Below are 22,800 nucleotides of genomic sequence, written 5' to 3'. Positions count from 1 at the left end.
TTATGAGGTTTCTTTTTAATACAGAAAACAAATACCAAAGAATTTACTCTAAATGGGGGACCAGGTTGTTTGGTAATAAACCCAGCTTGCAGCAGAGTAACCTTGTCATCTTTACAGACCCAGAGCTGATGGTGACTAGCTTATCAGAATTGTTGACATATGTGAAATGTGGAATCAATATGTATTGGACAAGCTTTAATTACTGCACAGTTGAATTGATGAGCTGTTCTAAGTTTTGACTTAAAGCTACAGTGTGCAACGTTTACAAAGTGTATATTATTTTGCATATTTGTTAAAAACTGTCACCTTGTCCTGACAGTGTTATATTTAACAGGTAACCTGTGAAAAAACTGAGTTCCTCCACCTCCTCCCTGAGCTACTACTGCCGAAATGTACTGCTTCCAGTCAAAACCAACCAATCAGAGCCAGGAGGAGGTCCTTAGCGCTGTCAATCAAACTCGAACACTTGTTGCTAAATGTGCTAACGGCAGAGAAACAATTTGCCTTTCTTTATCCGCTGTCAGTAGCCATGCTATCTAACCTTAGTGTTCATGGACAGCTAGCTGTCGGGAAGATGTAGCGTAGGAGAGAGAAACGAGGATGTTGTGCGCAAGAGAGTGATTGAACAGCGCTAAGCCCCTCCTCCTGGCTCTGATTGGTTGTTTATGACGGAGCAGTTTATTGTTCAGATTTATAGAAGGTGGTAAAGGAGCTTGATTTTTTCCCCCACGCATCATCTGTCTCATGTTACACTGCCATGGCATATCAAGTTTTAACAAATATGTAAAAAAAGAAAAAACTAAACACACAAATATCTGGAAATGTAATGTAAATTCCATAAAATATTTAAAAACATTGTGCTTTATTTAGCTTTAATTGCTTAACTCAAGGACATCCTGCACTGAAAAAAATGTTTCTTCGAACCAACTTAAAAACATTACTCATTTGTTGCAGCTAATTACATTAGTTCTTCTCAAGCTATAATTCTGAAATCAGGATTGTAGCTTGAGTTGGTTCAGAGAAACCTTCTACTTAGTGTCATGAGGGTAAAACTTAAAAACACTTTTCATTACACGTTTTCTTTCTCCTTTGACTGAACTTTCAAAACGTAAATTGACATAAATTGGTGAGAGTTTTTCAAATGATGGGATACAACTGCTATTGTAACTTTTGTTGGTCGAGTTCAGAGCAAAAAAAAAAAGAAAAAAGAGAATGAATGATTCTTCGCACTTCTTACACTTTTTATCCTTTTGGGGAAACATACTCATAATTACTGAATTGTCCTGTATTTTTTTCAGTATTTATTGGCTTATTTTAATATTGTTAAAACCTTTCTGACCAAATCTGTTTTTAGTATAAAACTGATCTGAGCAGGAAGAAATAAATATCAGCACTTTGAAAAGGAGGACATTGATTAAAAACACATAATGTAATGAGAATTAGTTTAACACAATGAGGGAATCTAAAACAGTGGCAGCCGCGTAACCGAAAGCTAACCTTTTGTCACAACAAGAGCAACAGCAAGCACTACTATTAGGAAAGCTTCATTTCACAAATCCATTTATGTGAGTGAGAACAGTTTTCATCATTCCAGCTTTTCTCTGCAGTGAAAGTCTTTATATCACCACAGTTTTCTACTGTCTTGCCATTCGGCTCACCGTCTCTCCAGTAGCTAAAAAAATCAGAAAGGATCAAGATTAAAATTTTTGTGTGAATGTTGTGACAAAATTTTTTCACATTGTGATTAAAAAAAGCAGAGGTTAAAAAAATTGTTTAAAGTGCAAACAAATTCACCTTGTGGTCAGTGGACTCCCATCCACCCATTTCCATCTTCCCTCCGTCTCTGAGTCAGTTAGGCCGATCCACATGTACGTCTGGAAACTGTTAGCAAAGTCCTAAGAAACAAAGATCGAAACTAACGTGAGACAACAACAAATCGAATCTGATGCTGAATATTTGCCCACACACCTGTTCTTCTTTGCTGTTGATAATCATCAGGTCCGCACCTACAGACTGACAGTAGGTTCTGCTTTCCTGCCAAGTCTTTTCTGTAGAAGAAATGTAGTACGCACTGCCTCCGAAAATCCTCCATCCTAGTTGAACTTTTTTGGGAAAAATTTGAAATTTAACTTGCTATTAAAGATTTCAATTTGTGGCAAAAAACACCGAATAGAAAAAATTAATACATTCAAATACTGACTGAGTATATATGCTGACTATATACCAAAATGATGCAATGACACAGACACATTGTTCTTCATTCACTAGAGTAACTACAGTTGCGTAGACAGTGAGGTTTTATTCAGTGTTACTAAACTAAAAGTAGAATGTACAGTGGAGTAAAACTCATTACTTTGTTTTCAAAATGTTACTCAAGTAAATGTAACTATGGAAATATGAAAGTTCAGATTGGGATTAGCAAATTTATGAGTTTACAAAATATCCAAAGCTCTGAACTACCAGCTTCATTTAAATGTTTTAAAAAATTTGTCAGACTTTTATTTCTTGGTTCAAGGCTAAGGATCATAGTTTTTTTCATGCCCCTCTCCCCACCCTTGAATTGAAATATTATTGAGAATATATTTAATCATTTATCTGCAAAAACCGCTGGCACCAGCATTCTCTGACCCGATTATCAAAAAAAGATTAAAAAAAATAATATTGCAGCTCATTTTCATATTTAAGGCTCAAAACAATTTCCAAGATCATTTTATTAACTCAATCAATAACATTTAATCGACACTTCTGGGGTATTCGGTTCGATGAAGGCTGCAGGAGATCCGGTGATGCGAAAGGGCAAAGACTGGTGATCAAAAGATCAGATAAAAGCGACGGGAGCTTTTTGAGCATAGATAAAATTAAAGAAGTTTATTTGTTTGCTTGTGTTGAACACGAGAATAAAGTTGTAATGATTCAAAAGAATAAAGTCAAACTTTTATGACAACTCTACACCAAACTACATTAAAATGAGGAATACTGAGGGTCTTGTGAAGTTATAGTTGGCTTTACAATTAAGGAAACACTTAACCTTTTAAGACATCAGCATACAATTATTATTCTCATAATATGACTTTGTTTCTCTAATATTGTGACTTAATTCTTGAACTTAAAAAAATTCTTAGTCTGGCCTTAAAACTACTTCCGTTACTAACCTTTGCTGCCATTTTTCTTTTCGTTGTCACAAACATCTCCATCTCTGTAGATACGTTTCAAAACATCCGCGCTTACATCGTTCTGTCTCAGCTCGGTTACACCATAGGGTTACACCAAGCGTGTCTCTGTCGGCTACTTCTTCTACTGGCTTGAACAGGCACCCTGTTGCTTAACTTGAACACTGCTGCCACCTAGCGGCCAGAGGCTTGTTTATCAGTCAAGCATAGAGAATAACGTACTGACCTGAAGGAAGGCTGCAAGAAACTGACCAATGGTTCGTAGAACAATAGGAAGGATGTGCAGCCAGGGAATAAAATCTCCACATCCTCCATATTTTGTATTTGCATTAATTTACATATATTCTGATATTTGTTTGCAAAGTACTGCTCACCAATTTTCACCTTCAACCTGTCTCTCTCTTCAGTCACTGAGCGAAGCTGGGAATCTATCAAAGAGAAGAGGTCTTTATTCAATGTTCAAATGTTGAGTTAATGCCGACATTTTGATTCTGCTGCAGTACAAGCTGGTGACATCAGTGCAGTGCTTAATACTTAGCCTTGAAAAACAAAAGACATTTTTGCTGATAGCAGAAAATAAAGAGTAAATAAATACAGACAGACAATTTGATAATAATAAAATATCTTAAAACACAGATGTAATTTATTTCTAACCCCAAAATGGAAACATTAAAGTCTGTGAGGTCATTTCCTCCCCCCAGATAATCTGACTGATTTGGAAAAGAACAAATGTTAAAATCACAATATTTTGATGCCTACATGTCACAGATGTGGAATGATTTTCTAACAAAGCTATGATAATTTTAGAATTGGTGAATATGTATACACATATTTTCTGCCATGCATTCCCACCTGTAATGTTGAAGCTCTTCCTCAGCTCATCTCTTTCCAGAGAGATTGCTGTTAATCTTGCCTCAGTATCTGAAAAAACAAAAAAAAAAAACCGATGAGAATTGTTCATTAGAAAAAAATACATAGTTATATATTTTTCCTTTCTGTATCTTTACTTTTGTCTGGACTTTGGAAAGAGTTCAATCGTGATGCTTACCAGAGTTTTTCCTCGTCAAATTGTCTCTCTCTTCAGTCAAGGAATTCTGCTTCGAAACTATGATTTTAAAGACAAAGTTAAGTTGGACAAATATTTTTTTTTGTCTGCACCTTATAAAATCTATTTAGATAATTTAAGATGACACTTACACTTCTTGGTTTATGATCATTCAAGTAATTTTACTCATAGTTTTATTTTTGTACCAACCTAAGTCATTCAGTGTCTTCTCGAGCTCACTTCTCTCTTCTGTAAAGTTTCTACTTCTCACTTCCATATCTGAAACAGCATTTTGATAATCTTCACTAAAAATACATCAGTCATCAGTTCTCAAGCAGAAACATGAGTTCAATGAAAACAGGACACAACAGCTCTGAATTATACGACAAGACACGAAACAAAACAGATCCCACCTGGATCTCTGAGCCGAATTGTAACGTATGTATTGAAATGTAAAATGTTTGGGCATGTGTTAGTATGAAAATCACACCATGACTTGTCAAGGTTACTTACAGCAAGCAAGGAAAATGACAAGACCGAGCAGAAGAAGAGCTAGAAGTCCAAAGGCAACTGTGCCAATTTTGAACAGTTGAACTCCTGTGTAAAAACATGTGGAGTGAAATAAATCACCTCAGAGACATAAACCTCAAATATATATATATCTATAAAAACCCTTAGAAAACACATAAAGACAACAAAGCAAAAGATGTTCTTCTAAGGAAATATGAAAGATAAAATGTACAATCTACTCAGAAATGAGAACCTGCTGATTATTTAAAATTGTAGTTACTGAGATACAAAATAGGCAAGTTTACATTTTGCTACATTAATCATTTTTCAAGTATTTTATTGCTTTATGTTGTTGTTGCTTCACTGAAGTAGAAGATAATAATCAGATGAGATACGGGTTAAAAACATATTTCAAACAAAATATCTGATACAAAGATTTTCAGCAGCTGGTTTGACGTGACCCAGAGTTTGCATTACATCACCAAACCGTTTTAGTCATTTTTTTTTCCATTGGAAAAACATATCATATATAATCTGCTTAACAAACACTGCCCCACTTTTCTCTCCTCCTGAATCAACTAAAAGGTTCCTGAATGGTTCTCCACCTCTCCTGTCCAAATAGACTCTCCATTTTGCTTCAGAAGAAGCTGGTTGACGTCAGCCAATACAAGAAAAGAGGAGAAAGAATGACTTTAAGCTTCATGCACTGCTGTGAAGCAAGTAAAAATGTATTTATACAGCAGCTCAAGAATATAAAAACAGACAGAAAAGGCAGCACTCTAGCTAAACCTTGTCATGAGTTTATTTTTCAGATGTTCCTACAGACTATTTGAGCATTTCTGAGCTGTAAATGTACCAAGTTCCAAAACTGGCATCAAAATTATTGCTGAAGCAGGTTTTTCTCTTACCGGACGCGGCAGACGAGGCGTTGCTGTCTTCACCTGAGAGGCTCTTTGGAATATCGTTGCTGGAAACAGGATTCCTGATGTTATCATATATAGCAGACATTTCATGTTGATCTTCATGCAGAGCCATCTTGGATTAACTGAACAGCCTCAATTTATTTCTTACAGGAATTACTTCTTCAAATGGTCGGTGTTTAAATGAAATGATATTGAATTATTTCTCCTTTTATTGAAATCGTCTTCCTCATTCTCCAAATTATTGGCTATTCAAAAAGAAAAAAAAGGAGGAAGGATATTTGAAGAATTCAGCAAATCTTTTGCCTCGTTTGAAAAGTTCATGTCAATGAGGCATCAGAGGTCACGGAGAATTGGTAGGTTTACCAGAAGAAAGCAGACTTCTTGTTTTGATTTATTGGCAACTGAGGGAGTTCAGCTTCATTTACCGAAACTCTAATTTAATCATTCCTGCTTCTTTTTCAGTTCTGAACTTGAACCCAAGTTTTTGAATTCTGTTTATATAAAACATTTAAAAATAATGCTGCTTTGAATCACTTTGGAATAACATAATTTGAAGTTTTGTAGTTGCATCATGAAAAAAATATTAGCAAAATCTTTTTTGCTTCTTTTTTTGGTTTCTTCAAACGTAAAGCCCTTCGTAGCTTTTTCCAAAAGCTTCTATTTTTTCTTCTTTCCGTCCTGCGTGGATTCAGCGTCTGGATTGTCCGATCTCTCTGGGATGGTTTCTCCTTCAAGCTCCATCTCTTCCGTTGATTCCAAATCCGTGGAACAACCCGACAAGCTTTCTTCTGAGTGATCCCGCTCAGAAGAAACCTCTTGGCGCAACACTTGAACCTGGTCAAGCTGGCTCTCTGGATCTTCCTCCGTCTCTTGCAACACTGAGATCTCCTGCGACATTTTTTTGCTTCTCAGAGGGTTGGCAAGCTGCAGATCCTCATTTGCTCTTTCCAAATGAACATTTTTCTCACAACTCATCCACTGCTGGTATTTTTCTGCTCGTTTGCTGCAGCAACATCGGTTTCATACCTGCAGCTTAACTCTTTATATAAACTTTTAATCCTCTCCAGCTCGACTTGTGGACCCTTTTCGTTCTTTTGCCAGGAGTTTGATTTCTTTACTCATGTTTTCTTGGATTGCAGCATTCATAGCTCTCGAGGCGTTGAGAAGCGCCATGTCCTCTTTTGACTTCTCCAGAGGAGTTTTTTTCTCCAGAGTGATCTGCAGCTGAATTTGTTCCACGTTTTGCTGCAGAGATTGGCTACATTTTAAATGTTTTGCCAACCCACTGACTTTCTCCTGCAGCGTCTGGAACTCTTTTGACATGAGACGATCCTTCTCAGCTCTCAGTTTATCAATTTGCTGGAGGTCCTGCTTTGCTCTTTGCTCGCTGAACTTCTTAACTCTCTCAAGTTCCCTCTTTGTCACTTTGCCCTGGTTGATGAACATCTCTTTGAGAGATATCTGCCTTCTCAACTGGAATTTCGTCTCTTTCAGCTCTGCTTCCAGGTGGGCCAGTCTCTCGTCATCTTCAAACCTTCTGGCTCTCTCCATTTCTAGAAGAGAGTCCTGACTTTGGATTTCCCCGTGTAAGACATCAGGGAACCTACCTTGGGGAATTTGTTGGGTTCCCCTTCTCAGCTGGGGTCCCATCATTCCGCTGCGGTATCTTGGGGTTTGATGAGACATTTCTCCTTTAAATCTGTCGATCATTACTCCAGTCTTATCTTTCAGCTGCTAATAAAGTTAAATAAAGTAAAAGAGAACAAGTAAACATAAGATTAACAGTTTTAGAGTAAAACGTAGCTTAGCTACTGCTTGTTCTGGAAAAATTGAGCAAACAGAAAATATCCAAGATAACACATATTATCCTACTTAAACATACATAGACAATAACTTAACAGTCTTATGGACGCATACTCTCATAAAACCACAAAACTACCTACGAACACAACTTCTGCTGATCTGCACTGCTTCTTTAACAGCGTTTTGAACAAAATATTACTAGCAAAACGGTCGCGCCACCTAGTGGCAAAGCTAAGAACTACAACACAGTCTTCAGAACATTTTATTCTTGTTTATATTCAAAATAGTCCATGATTGACTTGTTTTTATCTCATATACGATCGTGTCTTGTGAACTTTTTCAATATCTTTACACTGGAACGGTAATTTTGCTTGTTTAGCCAAACATTTATTTTATTGTTCTTCTGTCAGCAAACATAGTACGTCGTGGAAAAAGAGAAATAAAATTTTTAAAAAAGAAATAAAAAAATAGATGAAGTCTGGAAAGTTTGTTGCTTTTGTAGTTCTTTATTGCTTTATATACACATATTGATGAGGGAACTGGTGACATTTTGCAAAGTTAATGCCATAAGTAGAGCATTTAGGTTTGGTAGCTGGCAGTGTTGAAGCTACATCGTCACATTTCTATTCGCAGCATACACATTCTTCCTGTACGTTTGTTTGCTTTCACAGAATACTTCGACTTCCTGCTGCAGCCTAAAACAGCGCAAAACTTGTTAACCAGTAACCTCACACTGTGTTGTGTTTGCCTTATTACTATTCTTGCTGGTTTCTGTGTAGGCCAGTGTATTTCCACACCAAGTAGTCTCCTTATGCTAAGCAGCAAGCAGGGGGCGCTAACTCCTAATTAAAGTCACATGCATAAAAACAGAAGTAAATTTAAATAGCTGACAGATGAGCTATAGTTTTTCATCTGGTGGTTATGCTCCTCTTCCTCTCTGGTCACCCCGGGCAACTGCCACCTTGGGAGGCGAGAGATGGTACAAGGGAGCAAAGAAGAGTAAAAATTATAGGTAAACAGAAAACAGAAGTGAAATACAGATCAAAGAATAAATAATAGACATAATCTAACTAAAATAACTAGACTGAACTAAAGCAAAACTGAAACAAGGCTGATTTGATCAAAAATAACGACTGGCTAAGACAAACAGAACAAATAATCAAAACTATGAAACTAAACAACTCGGACGGAAATTACCGTCAGAGCTGAAAGAGCCCTTAAAAACAGATGTGCATAGAAATCCAGTGTCTGGAGCTTCAAATCTGATTTTCTACAGAGAGTTTCTGTGTGTTTGTCTTAACATACAAACAAATCATGTTTTTGTTGACTGTGACAACACTTTTTCTTTCTAAGAATAAAAGAATGATGAAGCCCAAAACCATGTTTATTTTATAGTGATGTGTTAATTAACTGCAGAATTTAGATTGGCTTTCATTCTTTTGTTGCAAGAATAACAAAAGATAGTGAATGTTTAGAAAGAGTTTAGAGGTTTTAATCTATATATATATATATATATATATATATATATATATATATATATATATATATATATATATATATATATATATATAAAATGTTAATATAAAAAATGTAATTAGAATAATTAGTAATTATGGTAACTGTCATATTTCGCTGCTGAACAACAGATGTGAGAGGACAAAGTAGACATATAGTGTTGATTTGTGAATCTTTTCAGTGGGATATGTAAGGTTGAGATGGAGTAACCATGACGCAGCTTTCGAAATAAAAGTTTATATTTTCCGATAGCAAGTTATTGTTGGTTTGTTCAACAATAACCTGTTGGTGAACAAACTAGCAGGATTTCACTAAAAGCGAAAGCTTCACTTGATGTTACAGTCGTCTTATCCATCATGGTTGCTTACTTCATCAATATTCACAGCATTTAACAGAAATAAAATCACTGCTATCACGCGATTGCCTTCACTTTCAAAACAATGTTTTGCATAAATCAAACGACATCCTGCTTTCAATCCCAAACCCAACAGGAGCCACCTCTTTCTCACAGATCCAGAAGTTTTGGTCTTCACACGGTATGTTGTTCCAGCTGTCTTCCAGCTCAAAGAACCGTATCTCCGCACAGTTTTCGTTTTTGCCTTCGTAACTGTTTGGTTCTCCAGGCCCCCAGAATTTGAAACTAAAGGAAGACAAAACAGGCAAGAAAATACGTTTTAGTAAAAAGTACAAACTGACATGTTAGTGCGCATCCTATTTTTATTCATATTAATTATTGAGTTTTAATTGTCAATTTCTACAATTTTTTATGCTTCACCAAACAGAAAAATTGTAGAAACAAAAAAAAACACCTATCGGTCAGCAGAGTCCCATCCACCCATGTCCAATTCCCCGTCTTGGTGTCATTATGAAGTCCGAGCCACGTGAATCTGTTGAACTGTCTTGTGAAGTCCTTACACAGAAAATGCAACCATCAGAAATGAACATCTTTACTTAAATAATTACCTAATTATTTTATTTCGAACGAAGACACATTTACCTGTTCTGCTTTGGTGTTTATAATCACCAGATCAGCGCCTCGCTGCAGACAGAACCGTCTGCTCTGCTCCCACGTGTTCCTGGCGAAAGAAATGTAATACATACTGGAATGGAAACGCACCCATCCCCGCTGGATGTACCGCTCTGTAGAGGGGAGAAAAACTCTTCAGACTCTTTCCACTTACAATTTGTTTGCATCAGAATTTGTTTTAGAAAGAGTTTAGAGGTTTTAATCAAAAAAAGGAGCGAATGCGGTGTAACAAATGGCAACACTTTACTTGACGGGGTGTGAATAAGACTGACACACATGACACTTAATGAAGATGGAGTCTTTATGAACGTTCATGACTGTTGTCGTGAAGTGTCATTTAATGACACTTTTAATGCAAAGTTGCACTCAAACTTGTATTAAAAGTTCATTAAAATGGTCAATTTTGCATTAAAAGTGTCATTATTTACCGAGTCACACTTCCTGACAACAGTCATAAACATTCATGAAGACACCTTCACGTTCCTAACAGGTGTTATATCACGTTTATGACAGTGTCATGTCAGTCTTATGCATACCCAGTCATTTAAACATTTCATCTGTCACAGTCTTTAGACAAATCTGTCTTAGAGTTTCATTGAGTCAAAGTTCTGAGTAATTATGAAGTTCTTTCAGAGGCTTAGTGTGTTTTTTTTATCTGCATTGTATTGATAAAAGATTATTTAGCACAATTTAAATTAACTGTACTCATGATTATGAGATATAAATAGAAAATACTATGAAGATTTATCCTCAATATTTATTTTCCATGCTGTTTGCGCTACCATGGTTGAAATCTGTATATGTTTTCCCCGTAATGAGTTTCATCATCATCATCATCATCATGATCATCATCATCATCATCACACTTACCGATCAGCTGACTCTGCTTGTCAGTTTCATTTATGCAAGCGTGTCCTGTTGGTGATATATGGCCGTCGGATTTGACTGAAAGAGAAGAAAATGAATCAACATTGTGAAAACAAGGCCTTCGTCGTGCTGTCATGTGATTAGAAAAAGACAAGTGAGCTCATGTTATGTGGGAGTCTGTAGTTCATTATAAGGACAAAACAGTGAAGCATCAGCCAAGTGGAAAGCCCCCATCCTTTTGTTCCCCTCTCTCAGTCTGCGCAGTTCCTCTGACTTTTCACAAATTTCACAACAGTTCATGATTCTTATTCTGAAACGGATGGAAATGTGTTAATGCTCCCTTCGCCAGGCACGACGACGTGAACGATGCTAATCCATGTTTAACACCAAAGTCTGCATCAGTTTGACGCTCGAAGGCTTTAAAAGACACATTTCAGGATTTTTTTCAGTTACAATAACACCTGCATTTTACATTCTTTAACAAAAATAAATAATTTTATAAAAGTGATTTCAAATGAAATCAAATCCTTGTGGGATGACACAGATGACTTCACAGGAGGAAAATTGTGAAATGTACTTCTGCAAAGTTTGATGGCTTTAAAAGTCACGAATCCTGGCTTAGCTCCAAAGATTATCTATGACATAACGGATGCCAAGTGGTGGTTGCTATAGTAACAGTGCGAATTCCTAGACTCCATGGCGACAGCAAACCTTCGCTGAGAAACTGTTACTATCATAACTTTCTTCCGTTCTGAACCACAAAACAAGCATTTTTGTACCTGGAGGAGCCTGAGCTAACTGTTATAAAGACCATATGCATAACTGGTACTGTTTGCTGATTTACCTTATTTTTTATTTTTTTTGTGCTGATTTTTATTGTTTTGAAATTGAAAAAAGATGAACAGTTGATTCAAATACTCCTTGAGGTGTTTAGTTTTGTCAGATGATGATGATGATGACAGTCTTTTGACCTCTTTCTCATTACTAACTCGTGGTTACGTCAATTTTCTTTTCATTTCCTTTTGTTTTTTTTGCTCAACATGTTTCAGTTATTTAGTAAATGTGCACCATTTCTGAGGATCATTAAAGATTCTGGGTGAGAATTATGTTGTAGGTAATGTGAAGAATTACAATTCAAGCTTCGCTCATTAAGGATCTACAGTATCAGTGTAGTTAATTGTTGCATATGATATCAGTTTATTTCAGGGGTCCCCAAGCTACGGCCCGCCTCCTCATTTGGTCCGGCCCCCAGAACAATACCAGAGAGAATTCAGTGTTTTTTTTCATATATATGTGGATTTTTCTTCAACCACCAGGGGGCTTTTGAGCAGAAGTGAAACTAACTTTCCCTCAATGGAATATATACTAGTCAGTACCAGTCACCGTTTCGCTCACGGTTTTTTTCCATTTGCATTCTGGGTAAAAATCTATCTACCCCCCTTCTCCCTCAACAAAAGTTTTCTAAGGTTTCTTTCTCGAAAAACTAAGACGGGCCCCCGACCAGAAAAGGGAACAGTTATGTGGCCCTCGCAGGAAAAATTTGGGGACCCCTGGTTTATTTTCACTTGTTTTTTATGTGCATTTTTTTAAATATCTGAAATGCATAGATAAATATTTCCTGAAAGTCCTTAAACATTATATAAAATATTTTTGTTTATTAATTTCTGGAGACTTTGTATAACACCCAAATTACATGTATTTTTGCTCCATTCACCCCTTAGGTCTATTTGTTCCCACAAAATATGACCCGTTATGACCTCTGATTAAACAAAATCTACCTTAAAAGACAAATTAATCCGTAACAACATTTCTGTACAGGGAACCATGAGAGGATATTAGAAAGTTATTTAAATCTTTGGTTGTTAAAGTTGGGAACAAATCGTCACGGAGACAATTGCACATCGACTCAGTACAAAACCTCCCCTGCCAGACGGCTGTTTAGTTGCAACAGAAAAGAGGCAGGAAATGGCCAAAAATGAGAAAGCATGAAACAGCAAATGGACAAAATGTCCATGATTCCTCTCTCAACCTGAGCATAATTTACAGCAGCTGCTCCTCACATTACAATCTGAGAATATTACTACATTCGGTTTATAGTCTTTCTGCCAAATGGGACCTGATAAAACAAATCTGTAATGAAGCACTGCCTTTTTATTTTTTATTTTTATTACTCTTTAATCAGCAATTGATGTGATTTTGGAAACATGTTTTTACACTTCTCTAGTTTTTGTTTTCTTAATGCAGATGCAACTTGCTGCGTACAAAGCACAAAGCTTTGCTGTCACACTGAAAAAAAAAAGGTGTAAAACTCACACAGTGTCAGGCGGAGACAGACGTTGACAGCAACTTGTAGGATGCAGAGGAGTCCAAAGCTAACTCCAACCAGCCTGAGTAACTTTGTCCCTGGATGTAGAAAAAGGGGCACAACAACATTGTTCTGTTGCATCTTATGACAGATGTTTGTGTGTGTGTGTGTGGGTGTATGTGTGTGTGTGTTGCTACGCTAAGCCTGACACACCAATGAAAGTCAAAAGCAAACAAAAGTTTCATCCAGTCATTTAATAAGACCAGTGAGGAAAGATTCCTAAGATAAATTGTGCGTGGGGGCTATTCTTAATATCACCGTAATTGACAAACAATGAAAAAAAAAAAAAGCGTATTTAAAATGAAATCTGAAAAGTAAAAAATAACTACGTAATTTTTTTTTTCTTACCTGGTGCAGGATGGTTCCCCTTGTCTCCTCCTCCAGCAGCTGTTGTAACCGAAGGCTCAGGCAGATTCACGTAATCCATGCTGAACTCTGCTGGCTCTCTGCGGACAACTCCTGCCATCTTACCTTCAGAGCACCGCCGTGTGACGACGGGCAGCAAACAGCTTTTCTTGCATGACACTAGAAAGCAACGCACTTCTTCTTTTGTTCGTTTTGCAACAAAGCAGGGGTTGCTTTTTCTTCCTCTTTCGGGCACCTTAACTCATTTCTCCCCTCATGAGTAACAGGTCAGAAAACCCCACCAAAAAACATTACTTCATATAAGCCACTGATTTGCCATACAGAAATACATGTGCCATGATGATCGTCCAGTGATAGTCTTTGTTTTTGCTGTGTTCATGTCAGCCAGCAGAACATTACAGTCACATCTGACAGAGAACGGTTAGTTTATTCTCTAATATAATCGACAAAACAACTAAATCAGTGAGACCATAGGGACAACGTTGAGTTTGAAGCTTTGTTATTCTTCATAAAAAGAGCAAAAAAAAAAAAAAAAAAGAAATCATGGAATAAGATAAACTGGAACATTTTAATAGCAGAAAGAAAAGAGAAGAACAGCAACATCACAGCCTCAGGATTTCCTCACTTCCTTCATCACTCTCATCTTCCATAATTCAAAACAGAACTTTCATGAAGCAATCTCTTCAAGAAGGGAGTTTTCAAAAAAAAAAACAAAAAAAAAACTCCTCAGATTATTATTTTTTTATTTCCTAAAACAACTTACAGATTTGTTTTTTGCTATCTGCTTGACGAAACCATGCAACATGTTTGTGAAACTGAAGGATGCAATTTGCAAAAAACAAGTACAGGTGAAATGTTCATGAATGTGAAATTATGGGTAAAATTGCTTTAATTCTTTGAGCCACAGATTCAACAAGGTTGTCAAAAACATTCGCCATAGATGTTTGGTTACCATTGGCATCATCACACAGTGGCTGCAGATGTGAGAATCCTCCGTTCTGCTGCCTCACTGTGTGTGTTTCATTGTACACACTTGATTTTTAAAAAGGTAAAATGCTTTTAAAACTGTTTTCTGCATGGTAATTTCAGTTTTATGCATTCTAAAAATCAACATTTGGTCGGTGAAAAAGGGGATCAACAGCTTCTCACAATGATAAAAGCTTTTTTTTTTTTTTGGTTTACTTTGAATAACCCTAACCCTTTGAATAACCACAAATAGCTAGCAATAGGTGATAAATGAAATGAACATAATTAGTAATTTGGCTCAAAATGAACAAGTCAGGGCTCTGCCTGATTATCAGAAAATAAGTAGCTTCATCTAAGTTATTAATTTATGATTACCTTCCTGGGTGAAGTGTGGTATTACTGAATAAACAGACAATCTGCCTTCAAATTTTTAATAAGTAATCAAAGAAGAAGGAGAAAAAAAACACAACTAAGAAGAATGCCAGTTTTGCACTGCTGCAGGAAAACGTCCGCCTCAGAATTGTGTCACCAAGAGACCAAAAGTTGAAAAAAGGAAACAGATCCTTCCACATGCAAGTATAAATTATCCACTGATACAGCAGATCAGTTTGATATTCCTAACAAACGACGAGAAACAAACAAACAAACAAAAAAACAGATGTGCAACGAGCTTAGAAAATAAAAAAGTCTTGCTACACAAGAGTTAAAGAAATCCCAACAAAGAGAAGGTAATTTATTTGAAAAATGCTTTTGATCGGTGTTGACTTGTTGTCCATTTACTACATATGACTGCCTGTGTGCGCCCCCTGTTGGACTAAACTGTTAAGTAGCGCTCTCTGAAATGACGTCATTCTACAAGACTTTAACTACATTTTACTAAAAACTAAAGCTTTAGTTGACACAGAAAGAACGGATTTCTTTTGCTGGATATAAACATTTTTTATTGATGGTTTACCAATAGAAATTACGCGGCGGCGCTGCTGAAATGTGCTATACAAATAAACACGACTGATGGATTGATTGACAGAAATGAACAGAAATGATCAAAGCGATGGCTTTCATTTTAAAAACACATTTAAAAATCCAAATACACAACACTTATACTAGCAACAGAAAATCAGCTTTTTATACATTTCTGATTCATTTTCCAAATTTGGGATTGTTTGTTTGTTTACAGAGCTGTTTCTTTTTCACAAATCCAAAAGTTTTCAGTGGTACAGGATATATCATTCCAGCTGTTTTCGGTGTTGAAGAACCTCATCTCCACACATCTTGGATTTACTTTTTCCAACCTGTTTGGCTCGTTGGGGCCCCAGTAGCTTAAAACGAAGACGACAAAAAAACATGACAACATCAGAGACACAACGAGGAAAATGTTCCAAGCAAAGAGAACAGAGAAGACACCGGGGATCGTTTAAAAAGCGATCAGATTTCACCACGTTCACTGTTAACAGATTTACCGCCAGTAGTTTGATCACGTGTGGTTTAAGCTGCTGCGTGATGGTGCAGTTTGGGAAGAACTGCACCATCCATTAATGGATGTTTCCAGGTAGTTTTTTTTTAATGTTAAAACAAAAAAAAGGTAAAAACCTGTCCGTCAGCAGAGCTCCATCCACCCATATCCACTGCTCTGTCCCACCTAACTCGTACAGTCCGATCCAGGTGAGCCTGCCCCTGCTATACTGTGTGGTAAAGTTCTTACGCAGAAAATAAAAATAATAATAATGAATACAAGAAATCAGTCAAATTGAAGATTATTGCTAATTTGCATTTTGCCTAATAACGATTTTCTTTCGCGGTAACAGGAACCTACCTGTTCCTCTCTGCTGTTGATGACCACCAGGTCGGCGCTCTCCTGCTGGCAGTACTTCCGGCTCTCGTTCCAAGTCTTCTTGATGGACGACATGTAATAAAAACTGTCGCGGAAATATAGCCATCCTTTCTGGAGATACTCCCCTGTTGAGGTGATAAAACGTCTTATAAGCTTAATGTTTGACTCATACTGGGAATGAGGTCCGCAGGCCGTTTGCGGTCCCTGGAGTGATTTTTTTTTAAAGCCTGAATTGCAATTCAAGAAAAGCACAAATTTATCCTTTTAAATCGGTTTATACAAATGGAGACTTTAATTAATTAATTAATTAATTTATTAATTTATTTTACATTTAACATGGGCAATATTATTGCTAACAACTTTAAATAGCATTACAATCATCTTTAGGTACAACACACACTTTGTCTGTTAAAACCACATTTTTGTTGCTGTGATTTTTTTGTGGAACTTGTATTATTACTTTTAATAATTAAAATGTGCAGAACTTTTTTCAGTTTTGGATTTACAAAATAATTGACATTTCCAACAACAGCTAAAAATTGTGCCTACCGTGTTTGAAATATTACATATTGTTGATTGCTGAGCAAGTAAAAATAAATAAAATAAATGTAATTTAATTTTGGCGCACAAGCATTTTTAAGTTAGAGATTTTGGCCCATGTAGCAAAAGGTTTGGACACCACTGATCTAAAGCTTTCCACATATGAATTGTCACATAATTTCTTATGTGACATTTCATAATCCTCGTACTTACTGGTCTCTTGCTTCAGCTTGCACATGTCCTGAGTCTCATTACTGCAAAACACCACATCTGGTGTGGGCTGAGGTTTGTCTGAAAGAGTAGGACAAGCTGGCTATGATTTGAAAGAAAGTCTCTCATTGCGGCTTCATGGAGATGTTAAGTCTAAAGATACAGTATGCGTAAAGAAATTATGGAGGCATCAAGAAGTAGTAGAAAAAATAAGACCAAAACTGACAAAAAACAAAAACATGGGAGCACAGAGAGCCAGAGGAGAACCAAAACAGAAATCCAGGAAAAGTTGAAGGCGGGATGCACAAGGAAGAAGCAGGTTTTAATGGGAGGAACCAGCAAGGAGTGACTGAGAAAGAGTTGTACACATACTGGGAACTTGATTACTGAACAAGGACTATATAGCTGATTAGAAATGGATTGTAGGTGTGAGGGGAGAGAGAGAGAAAAAATGGCACAGGGAGCGAGATACACAAACTGGGTAACTAGGAAAATGAATCTATGACAAATAACTAGACATAAGGAACCTAATAAAACTAAGGTAACTGAAGGATTGAATTAAGGTTAAACAGAAACAAAGCTAGTCAAGTTGAAGAAAGAGATAAGGAACACAGAATAACAAATTATGTTGTTGTTGTTATTCACTTTTCTTTGGAGTTTAACTAGAATCAAACTCCAAAACAACCCAAAAAATTGCAAAAGTTTGAAAAATGACTTTCCCCCCCAAATTTCTGTATCAAATGGAGCAAAATTAACAGCAAATTTTTCAGGATTGTTTATATTTTTGTTTATTGTTACAGTTTTCCATTCTGTAAATGCAGTTTGTAAAAAAAATGCAATAAAAAGAACTACAAGGTTTTGCTAAAGCCTGAAACTATTAATTGCTGTCTTTCATTGCACAACTTACATACTTAAAAAAAAGAATTTCAAAGTTGCATTCCTGAAAGTTTCCAGATCCAACTCCTGGTCTCACATTGATTTTCAGAAAAAGTATTTGGTCTCACAACAAAGGTTAAAAAACCCAAAAAACTCACGGAGAGTCAGACGAAGGGAAACATTGAGAGCAACTTGTAGGATGCAAAGAAGTCCAAAGCCAACAGCGACCATTCTGAGCAGCTTTGTCCCTCCATAAGGGAGAAAAAAAGAAGACACATTGACAGTTAAACTCTTGTGTGGCTGCTTAACTCTTGTGCGTGCGACTGTGGAAAATGATACAAGTTTTACGTGTCTGGGATCGGTTGGACCCCATTTCTACAAGGGTTAAAATATCATTTTTCTCTTTCGTGGAAACCGATTAGTGGAGATATTCTCCTTAAAACTCCATAAAAGTAGGAAAAAAGAAACAGCAGCGAGTTTCAATCAGTTTATCAAAATTTGTCAAATACAGAAGAAACATTCTTTAAAGCAATGATGTTTCAAGGCCATCTGGGTCTTACCCGATTCAGCGTGATTTTCCCCAGTCTCTAACTTGGGACGCCCGTTAGTGGAGGGATCGGGTTGATTCACATAATCAATCTCAGCTGCCTGTCGATTAGCAGCTCGCGGCATCTTACCCTGTGAGAGCAACACTGACGATGGGCAAGAAATCTATGTTTGGCATGACGCTGAACGTCAACACGGTTCTGCTTTTGTTCGTTTCTCAATGTGGCAACACCTTCTTTTTGTTCTCCTTTCAGACATCCTAAAAAGCATTTGGTTCCCCAGTAAGAAAAAGTGAAGAAGGAAACGATATTTCAATAAAACCTTTGCTCTGAATCGTAATGATTAAAGGGAACAGGTTTCACAAGTCTGTAACACAGTCATTTTTAAAAATGATTTAAAATCAGTTTTCTTCCTTTGGTTCTGATTGTGTTGGCTACAAACTGCACACTTGAAGATTATTTATATGGATTTTAAAAGGTGTGTATTGTTTAACGTCTGCTGGGATTCCTGTTTAAACTCTTTGGATCAGGTCTGAACTGAAACTTTGCAACATTAATTGTACAATATATGTACATAAATATATTGAACTATGACAATAGGAGAACGATAACCTCGTTATGTTGCAATTTTTGAGAATTGGATAGAGTTGTTTTAGAATTGCAGGTGAAACTGCCAACGGCCACTAAAGGCAAAGGTTTACCTTAAAGACGCCTTAAAATCGTCATTAAATCTCAACCATGGCAACACCACCGCTTTGTGATTTGCTAATTTCCTGTGTGGCTCTTCTTTTACAAATCAAATCTGATATACCTCTTAGAGAAGTAACTTTCAAGGATTTTGAAAACATTCTTTCTTAATTTGTTCAGCTAGTTCCTCACATTTGTTTTTCTCTCTGATGAATCTTTCACATTTTGAACCACAATTTCTGCTTCAGTTTTTTTTTTTCAAAGTTACCCGACTTGATCAAACAAGGAAGATATTAGTGAAAGGGAAGGAGGAGAAAGCAGAGAATTATTGTGCTAAAAGTAGGAGAATTGATGCTTATCTGGGGTACGCAAAGAAATATATAGACATTTCTCGTTTAAAGCCTGTTATTCCTTTCTTCTTCTCTTTTTACATTTGCTGTTCAGTTCCAGTCAGACGCACTCTGGTAAGATTATATGAACTTCTTCATTCACATTCCTCAGACAGTTTGTTCCATATTGACATTTTGAATTGTTGTCTTTACAGTGTCAGTCTGCCGTCCAGTCACATCCCACTGGTCAGAAGCTATGGAGGCCATTGTTTGGCGTAGACCTTTAGCTTAGACACTTTGTCCAACACTTTTCCAAATGCCATAACCCTGAGACCACCACATACATGATCAAGAAACATTTTTCAAAAGAGGTATGGTCCAGTTTTGTTGGGCCTGGGTAGATCATAGCATCAGTTTCATGTCTTTTGCTGGAGGAACTATCAGCTGGTGCGGTCTCTCTCTGCTGTAGCTTATCCGCTTCAGGGTTGGAAATGCTCTACGTTTAGAGCATTGTTATGCCTATATTTGGTCATTTTATTTGGCCTGCCCATTCTCCTCTCCACTGAAGGCATTTCAGTTCTCTGCCAACCACAGGAAATGACGTAAAAATATGAAGAGTTACCAAAAGACACAGGCCTGCCACTCTGGGACCAAAAAAAACATTTCATGTTCAGAGTCGCATAAATCCTCTTTGCTTCTCCAGTCTGATGATTGGTTTGATCTTCAGTCGTCTTTATCGTATTCAGATCCCTAAATGTTCTCGACTGGCTGATTCACTATTTCTGTTACAACTGAATAGACTAAGGTGTTGAACTTATTTATTTCAACTGCACAGGTAATAAACAATGTTTCATGAATGCATGTTATCCCATTATGATATATGTCTGTGTGTATACATACAGTTCCTGGGAAAATGTGCTCCCTATGATTTACATTTTGCCATGTTACATCCGCACATTCAAAGGAGGCCATTGAATTTGTATGACACACAGATACAAAGTGAATCATCGCTCTGGAAAATTACAATTTTGTTCAGCCAATAAATGCATCTATCTGTTTGTCTGTCTGATGCACATGATAAAATATGTGGGGATTTTTTAAGCTTGTCTCTTCCTCTTTTCTTACCACTTCTAAGTTTGTCTTTCCTCGTTCTTTAAGAATGCACCAAAAGCAGGAGGATGACATCACTCAGTGTCTAGCTGATGGTGAAATCGGGACAATGCACAGACCGAAGATGAGAGACTACGTTAATGAGCAGCCGTACGGGGAAGCAAATTTATCAGGTAACACAAAACATTACAAACATCTTCATTTTGGCTTATCAATTTAAATATACATTCATTTAACTTGCAGACAGAAGACGCTATCATCTGCTTTTCCTCATCATCGGCGCACTATGTATCATACAAGCCGTTCTCAATTTGTCGCTTCGTCTTACATGTGAGTGTCACTTCTTTGTTTCGTAGAGTGTAGGTAAAAAAACACCAACAACAAAAGACAGCCATAGCAGTTAGTTATTTTCTCTTTTTTTCTCAGTATACTCAAACAAGTTCGCACCCGCCTCAGCTTGCAACATATCCGAGTTTGGTGATGAAAACCACAAGATGGAGGAAGAGTGTGGGCGACTGAAGCCTGATCAGTGCAGAAAGTTCTTGGAAAACATCTGTGCCTTGAGGAGAGACAAAAGCACACTTGAAAAGAGAAACAGTGAACTCATAAAGGAAAAAAAGACGCTAGAGGAGGAGAGAGACCGACTGAAAATGGATCACTGCGTGCCCAACGCATAAGCAAACTAAACAGCCGCTTAGGGCCCCGGGGTCGCTAGGGGGCCCCCTAAGTGGAACATATATTTTTTTTATTTTAGTAATAATTTCTATGTGATTAAATTACAAAAACAGACATTCATTATGAAGTTGTGATTATTTTTACAATAATATATATTTGATAATGTATTATAGAAATATTTCTTAAGATGGGCAAGAAGAGAAATTAAAAAATGAATTGCTTTGGGGGGCCCCCGGGTGGCCGCGGTACGTACCGCACTGCACGATAATCTGAGCTGCTGTGCAGATCGCGTCCAAACCTCCAAATCACCGGTGGAAGATGAGTTAGCAAAAAAGGATTTATCCTTCAGGGAGAGAGAAAGCAAAGATAAAGGTATGTTTTAATGTGTCTTGATAATGTAATGTTTATCAGAAAGATTTGTGGAGCTGCTAATAGAAAATTAGCTTGATAGGGACCTGGAACGGTCCAGTTCAACAGCCAAAATGCTACAGAGTTTGTATTTGTGTGAAACTGAGATTTAACTTTAAACGAGTTGATTCTCCTGGTTGGCCCGAAATGTCTCTAGGGTTTTTTGACTTCAAAACAACGTGTTTGATAACGTTTGATAACAATAATTAACTTCTCAATGTTTGACGTTGCTTAGCAAAATGTTTCTCCATCAGGCTACATGGCTACTGCATTAATATGTCAATGAGCTGCTCTGAGCTGTAGTTGGAGATATGTTGTTTGCTGCAGAGCATGATAATTCATGTATCTAATACAAACATTATTTTTACTTCAACTTCTGTTAAGTGAAACTTCTCCAATTAAAATTATTTGAAGGTTCAGACTCAGCCCGGTCCAAACTCTCAGGTGAGAAAGACTCCAATTATAAATGACGTTTTTAACGACTTTTAATCTATTACACCTAAGATATAATTTAACTTAATCAAACGATGTCATGGATATCTATGTATTCCATCTTAAGTTGGGCTGCACCGATTGCAGTTTTCTGGCCGATTGCCGATTACCAATCTTTGAAAAGCCTGACATGCCGATACCAATTTATTTTGTCTGAAATATGACAAGAAAGTCACTGAGTTGACTCAGTGGGGCAACTATTGTTAGCTACAAACGTGCAGATGTGGCATATACAAAAAGCAATGGTTTCTGTTTTATCATTATTATTATTATTATTATTATTATTATTGTTTTCTTTTTGTGTTTTGATATTGAATTACTTGATATGTGTTTTTATGTATATTTCTAATTTCAAGATTTGGCATCTATTGTAATTAACTTGATTGCAGTAGCAGAAAGCTACCAGTAGGAGGCAGTGTGCTCTCGTAATGGAGGATTTGTTAAGTACGGATTTGTTTCTGTCTCGTTACTCCAACATGGTTTTTCCTGTTTACAGGTTAGTAGAGTCCACAGTGGTCTTACTCTCACAACGTAACCTTT

General features: G+C 36.8%; 3 protein-coding genes, 1 long non-coding RNA gene and 1 pseudogene across 6 annotated transcripts; all 5 read right to left on the bottom strand.

Moving 5' to 3' along the window:
- Positions 1–180: 180 nt before the first annotated feature.
- LOC106903375 (uncharacterized) lies at positions 181–5,919 on the bottom strand. 2 transcript variants are annotated; one of them, XM_014967116.2, is made up of 9 exons: positions 5,634–5,918; positions 4,729–4,812; positions 4,426–4,494; positions 4,219–4,275; positions 4,023–4,091; positions 3,545–3,598; positions 1,969–2,102; positions 1,795–1,895; positions 181–1,672 (listed from the first exon to the last, which is right to left on the bottom strand). In XM_014967116.2, exons 1-9 carry the CDS (start codon positions 5,758–5,760, stop codon positions 1,534–1,536), a joined length of 834 nt encoding a protein of 277 aa, XP_014822602.2. In that variant the 5' UTR covers positions 5,761–5,918; the 3' UTR covers positions 181–1,533. The 2 variants fall into 2 exon arrangements, with proteins under 2 accessions (XP_014822602.2, XP_087865811.1); XM_088009685.1 differs by lacking the exon at positions 4,729–4,812 and having other exon boundaries at positions 5,634–5,919.
- Positions 5,920–6,217: 298 nt separating this feature from the next.
- Positions 6,218–7,199, bottom strand: LOC148160352 (uncharacterized; annotated as a pseudogene).
- A 738-nt stretch (positions 7,200–7,937) lies between these two features.
- Positions 7,938–13,994, bottom strand: LOC106903376 (hepatic lectin-like). Of its 2 annotated transcripts, XM_014967118.2 has the most exons (7): positions 13,574–13,994; positions 13,174–13,263; positions 10,864–10,938; positions 9,964–10,106; positions 9,776–9,876; positions 9,465–9,606; positions 7,938–8,412 (listed from the first exon to the last, which is right to left on the bottom strand). In XM_014967118.2, exons 1-7 carry the CDS (start codon positions 13,689–13,691, stop codon positions 8,371–8,373), a joined length of 711 nt encoding a protein of 236 aa, XP_014822604.2. In that variant the 5' UTR covers positions 13,692–13,994; the 3' UTR covers positions 7,938–8,370. The 2 variants fall into 2 exon arrangements, with proteins under 2 accessions (XP_014822604.2, XP_014822603.2); XM_014967117.2 differs by having other exon boundaries at positions 7,938–9,606.
- A 978-nt stretch (positions 13,995–14,972) lies between these two features.
- Positions 14,973–18,834, bottom strand: LOC106903365 (CD209 antigen-like protein A). Its single transcript, XM_014967096.2, has 6 exons — positions 18,575–18,834; positions 18,173–18,262; positions 17,142–17,219; positions 16,371–16,513; positions 16,148–16,254; positions 14,973–15,876 (listed from the first exon to the last, which is right to left on the bottom strand). The coding sequence occupies exons 1-6, from the start codon at positions 18,684–18,686 to the stop codon at positions 15,729–15,731; spliced, it is 678 nt and encodes a 225-aa protein (XP_014822582.2). The 5' UTR covers positions 18,687–18,834; the 3' UTR covers positions 14,973–15,728.
- Positions 18,835–19,406: 572 nt separating this feature from the next.
- Positions 19,407–21,745, bottom strand: LOC148160351 (uncharacterized). The gene is made up of 2 exons (XR_015764488.1): positions 21,614–21,745; positions 19,407–21,244 (listed from the first exon to the last, which is right to left on the bottom strand). It is a non-coding gene; the product is annotated as an uncharacterized LOC148160351 (long non-coding RNA).
- Between the last annotated feature and the right edge of the window lie 1,055 nt (positions 21,746–22,800).

The sequence above is a fragment of the Poecilia mexicana genome, unplaced genomic scaffold, assembly GCF_051168715.1.
Source record: "Poecilia mexicana isolate PSO_F unplaced genomic scaffold, ASM5116871v1 scaffold_2, whole genome shotgun sequence".
Lineage (NCBI taxonomy): Eukaryota > Metazoa > Chordata > Actinopteri > Cyprinodontiformes > Poeciliidae > Poecilia > Poecilia mexicana.
This window is presented reverse-complemented; position numbering and strand designations above follow the sequence as displayed.

What these genes read in the sequence shown, in the direction of transcription:
- LOC106903376 (XM_014967117.2), bottom strand. Translation starts at nt 13,691, where the DNA reads ATGGCAGGAGTTGTCCGCAGAGAGCCAGCAGAGTTCAGCATGGATTAC. An exon ending in CAAGCAGAGTCAGCTGATCG is followed by an intron (nt 10,107 to 10,863) that starts GTAAGTGTGATG and finishes TCCCCTCTACAG; the next exon opens with AGCGGTACATCCAGCGGGGA. An exon ending in TAAACACCAAAGCAGAACAG is followed by an intron (nt 9,877 to 9,963) that starts GTAAATGTGTCT and finishes TTTCTGTGTAAG; the next exon opens with GACTTCACAAGACAGTTCAA.
- LOC106903375 (XM_014967116.2), bottom strand. Translation starts at nt 5,760, where the DNA reads ATGGCTCTGCATGAAGATCAACATGAAATGTCTGCTATATATGATAAC. An exon ending in CGCCTCGTCTGCCGCGTCCG is followed by an intron (nt 4,813 to 5,633) that starts GTAAGAGAAAAA and finishes GTTTTTACACAG; the next exon opens with GAGTTCAACTGTTCAAAATT. An exon ending in GAAGACACTGAATGACTTAG is followed by an intron (nt 4,276 to 4,425) that starts GTTGGTACAAAA and finishes TTAAAATCATAG; the next exon opens with TTTCGAAGCAGAATTCCTTG.
- LOC106903365 (XM_014967096.2), bottom strand. Translation starts at nt 18,686, where the DNA reads ATGCCGCGAGCTGCTAATCGACAGGCAGCTGAGATTGATTATGTGAAT. An exon ending in CAAGCTGAAGCAAGAGACCA is followed by an intron (nt 16,514 to 17,141) that starts GTAAGTACGAGG and finishes TCACCTCAACAG; the next exon opens with GGGAGTATCTCCAGAAAGGA. An exon ending in GGAGCTCTGCTGACGGACAG is followed by an intron (nt 15,877 to 16,147) that starts GTTTTTACCTTT and finishes CTTCGTTTTAAG; the next exon opens with CTACTGGGGCCCCAACGAGC.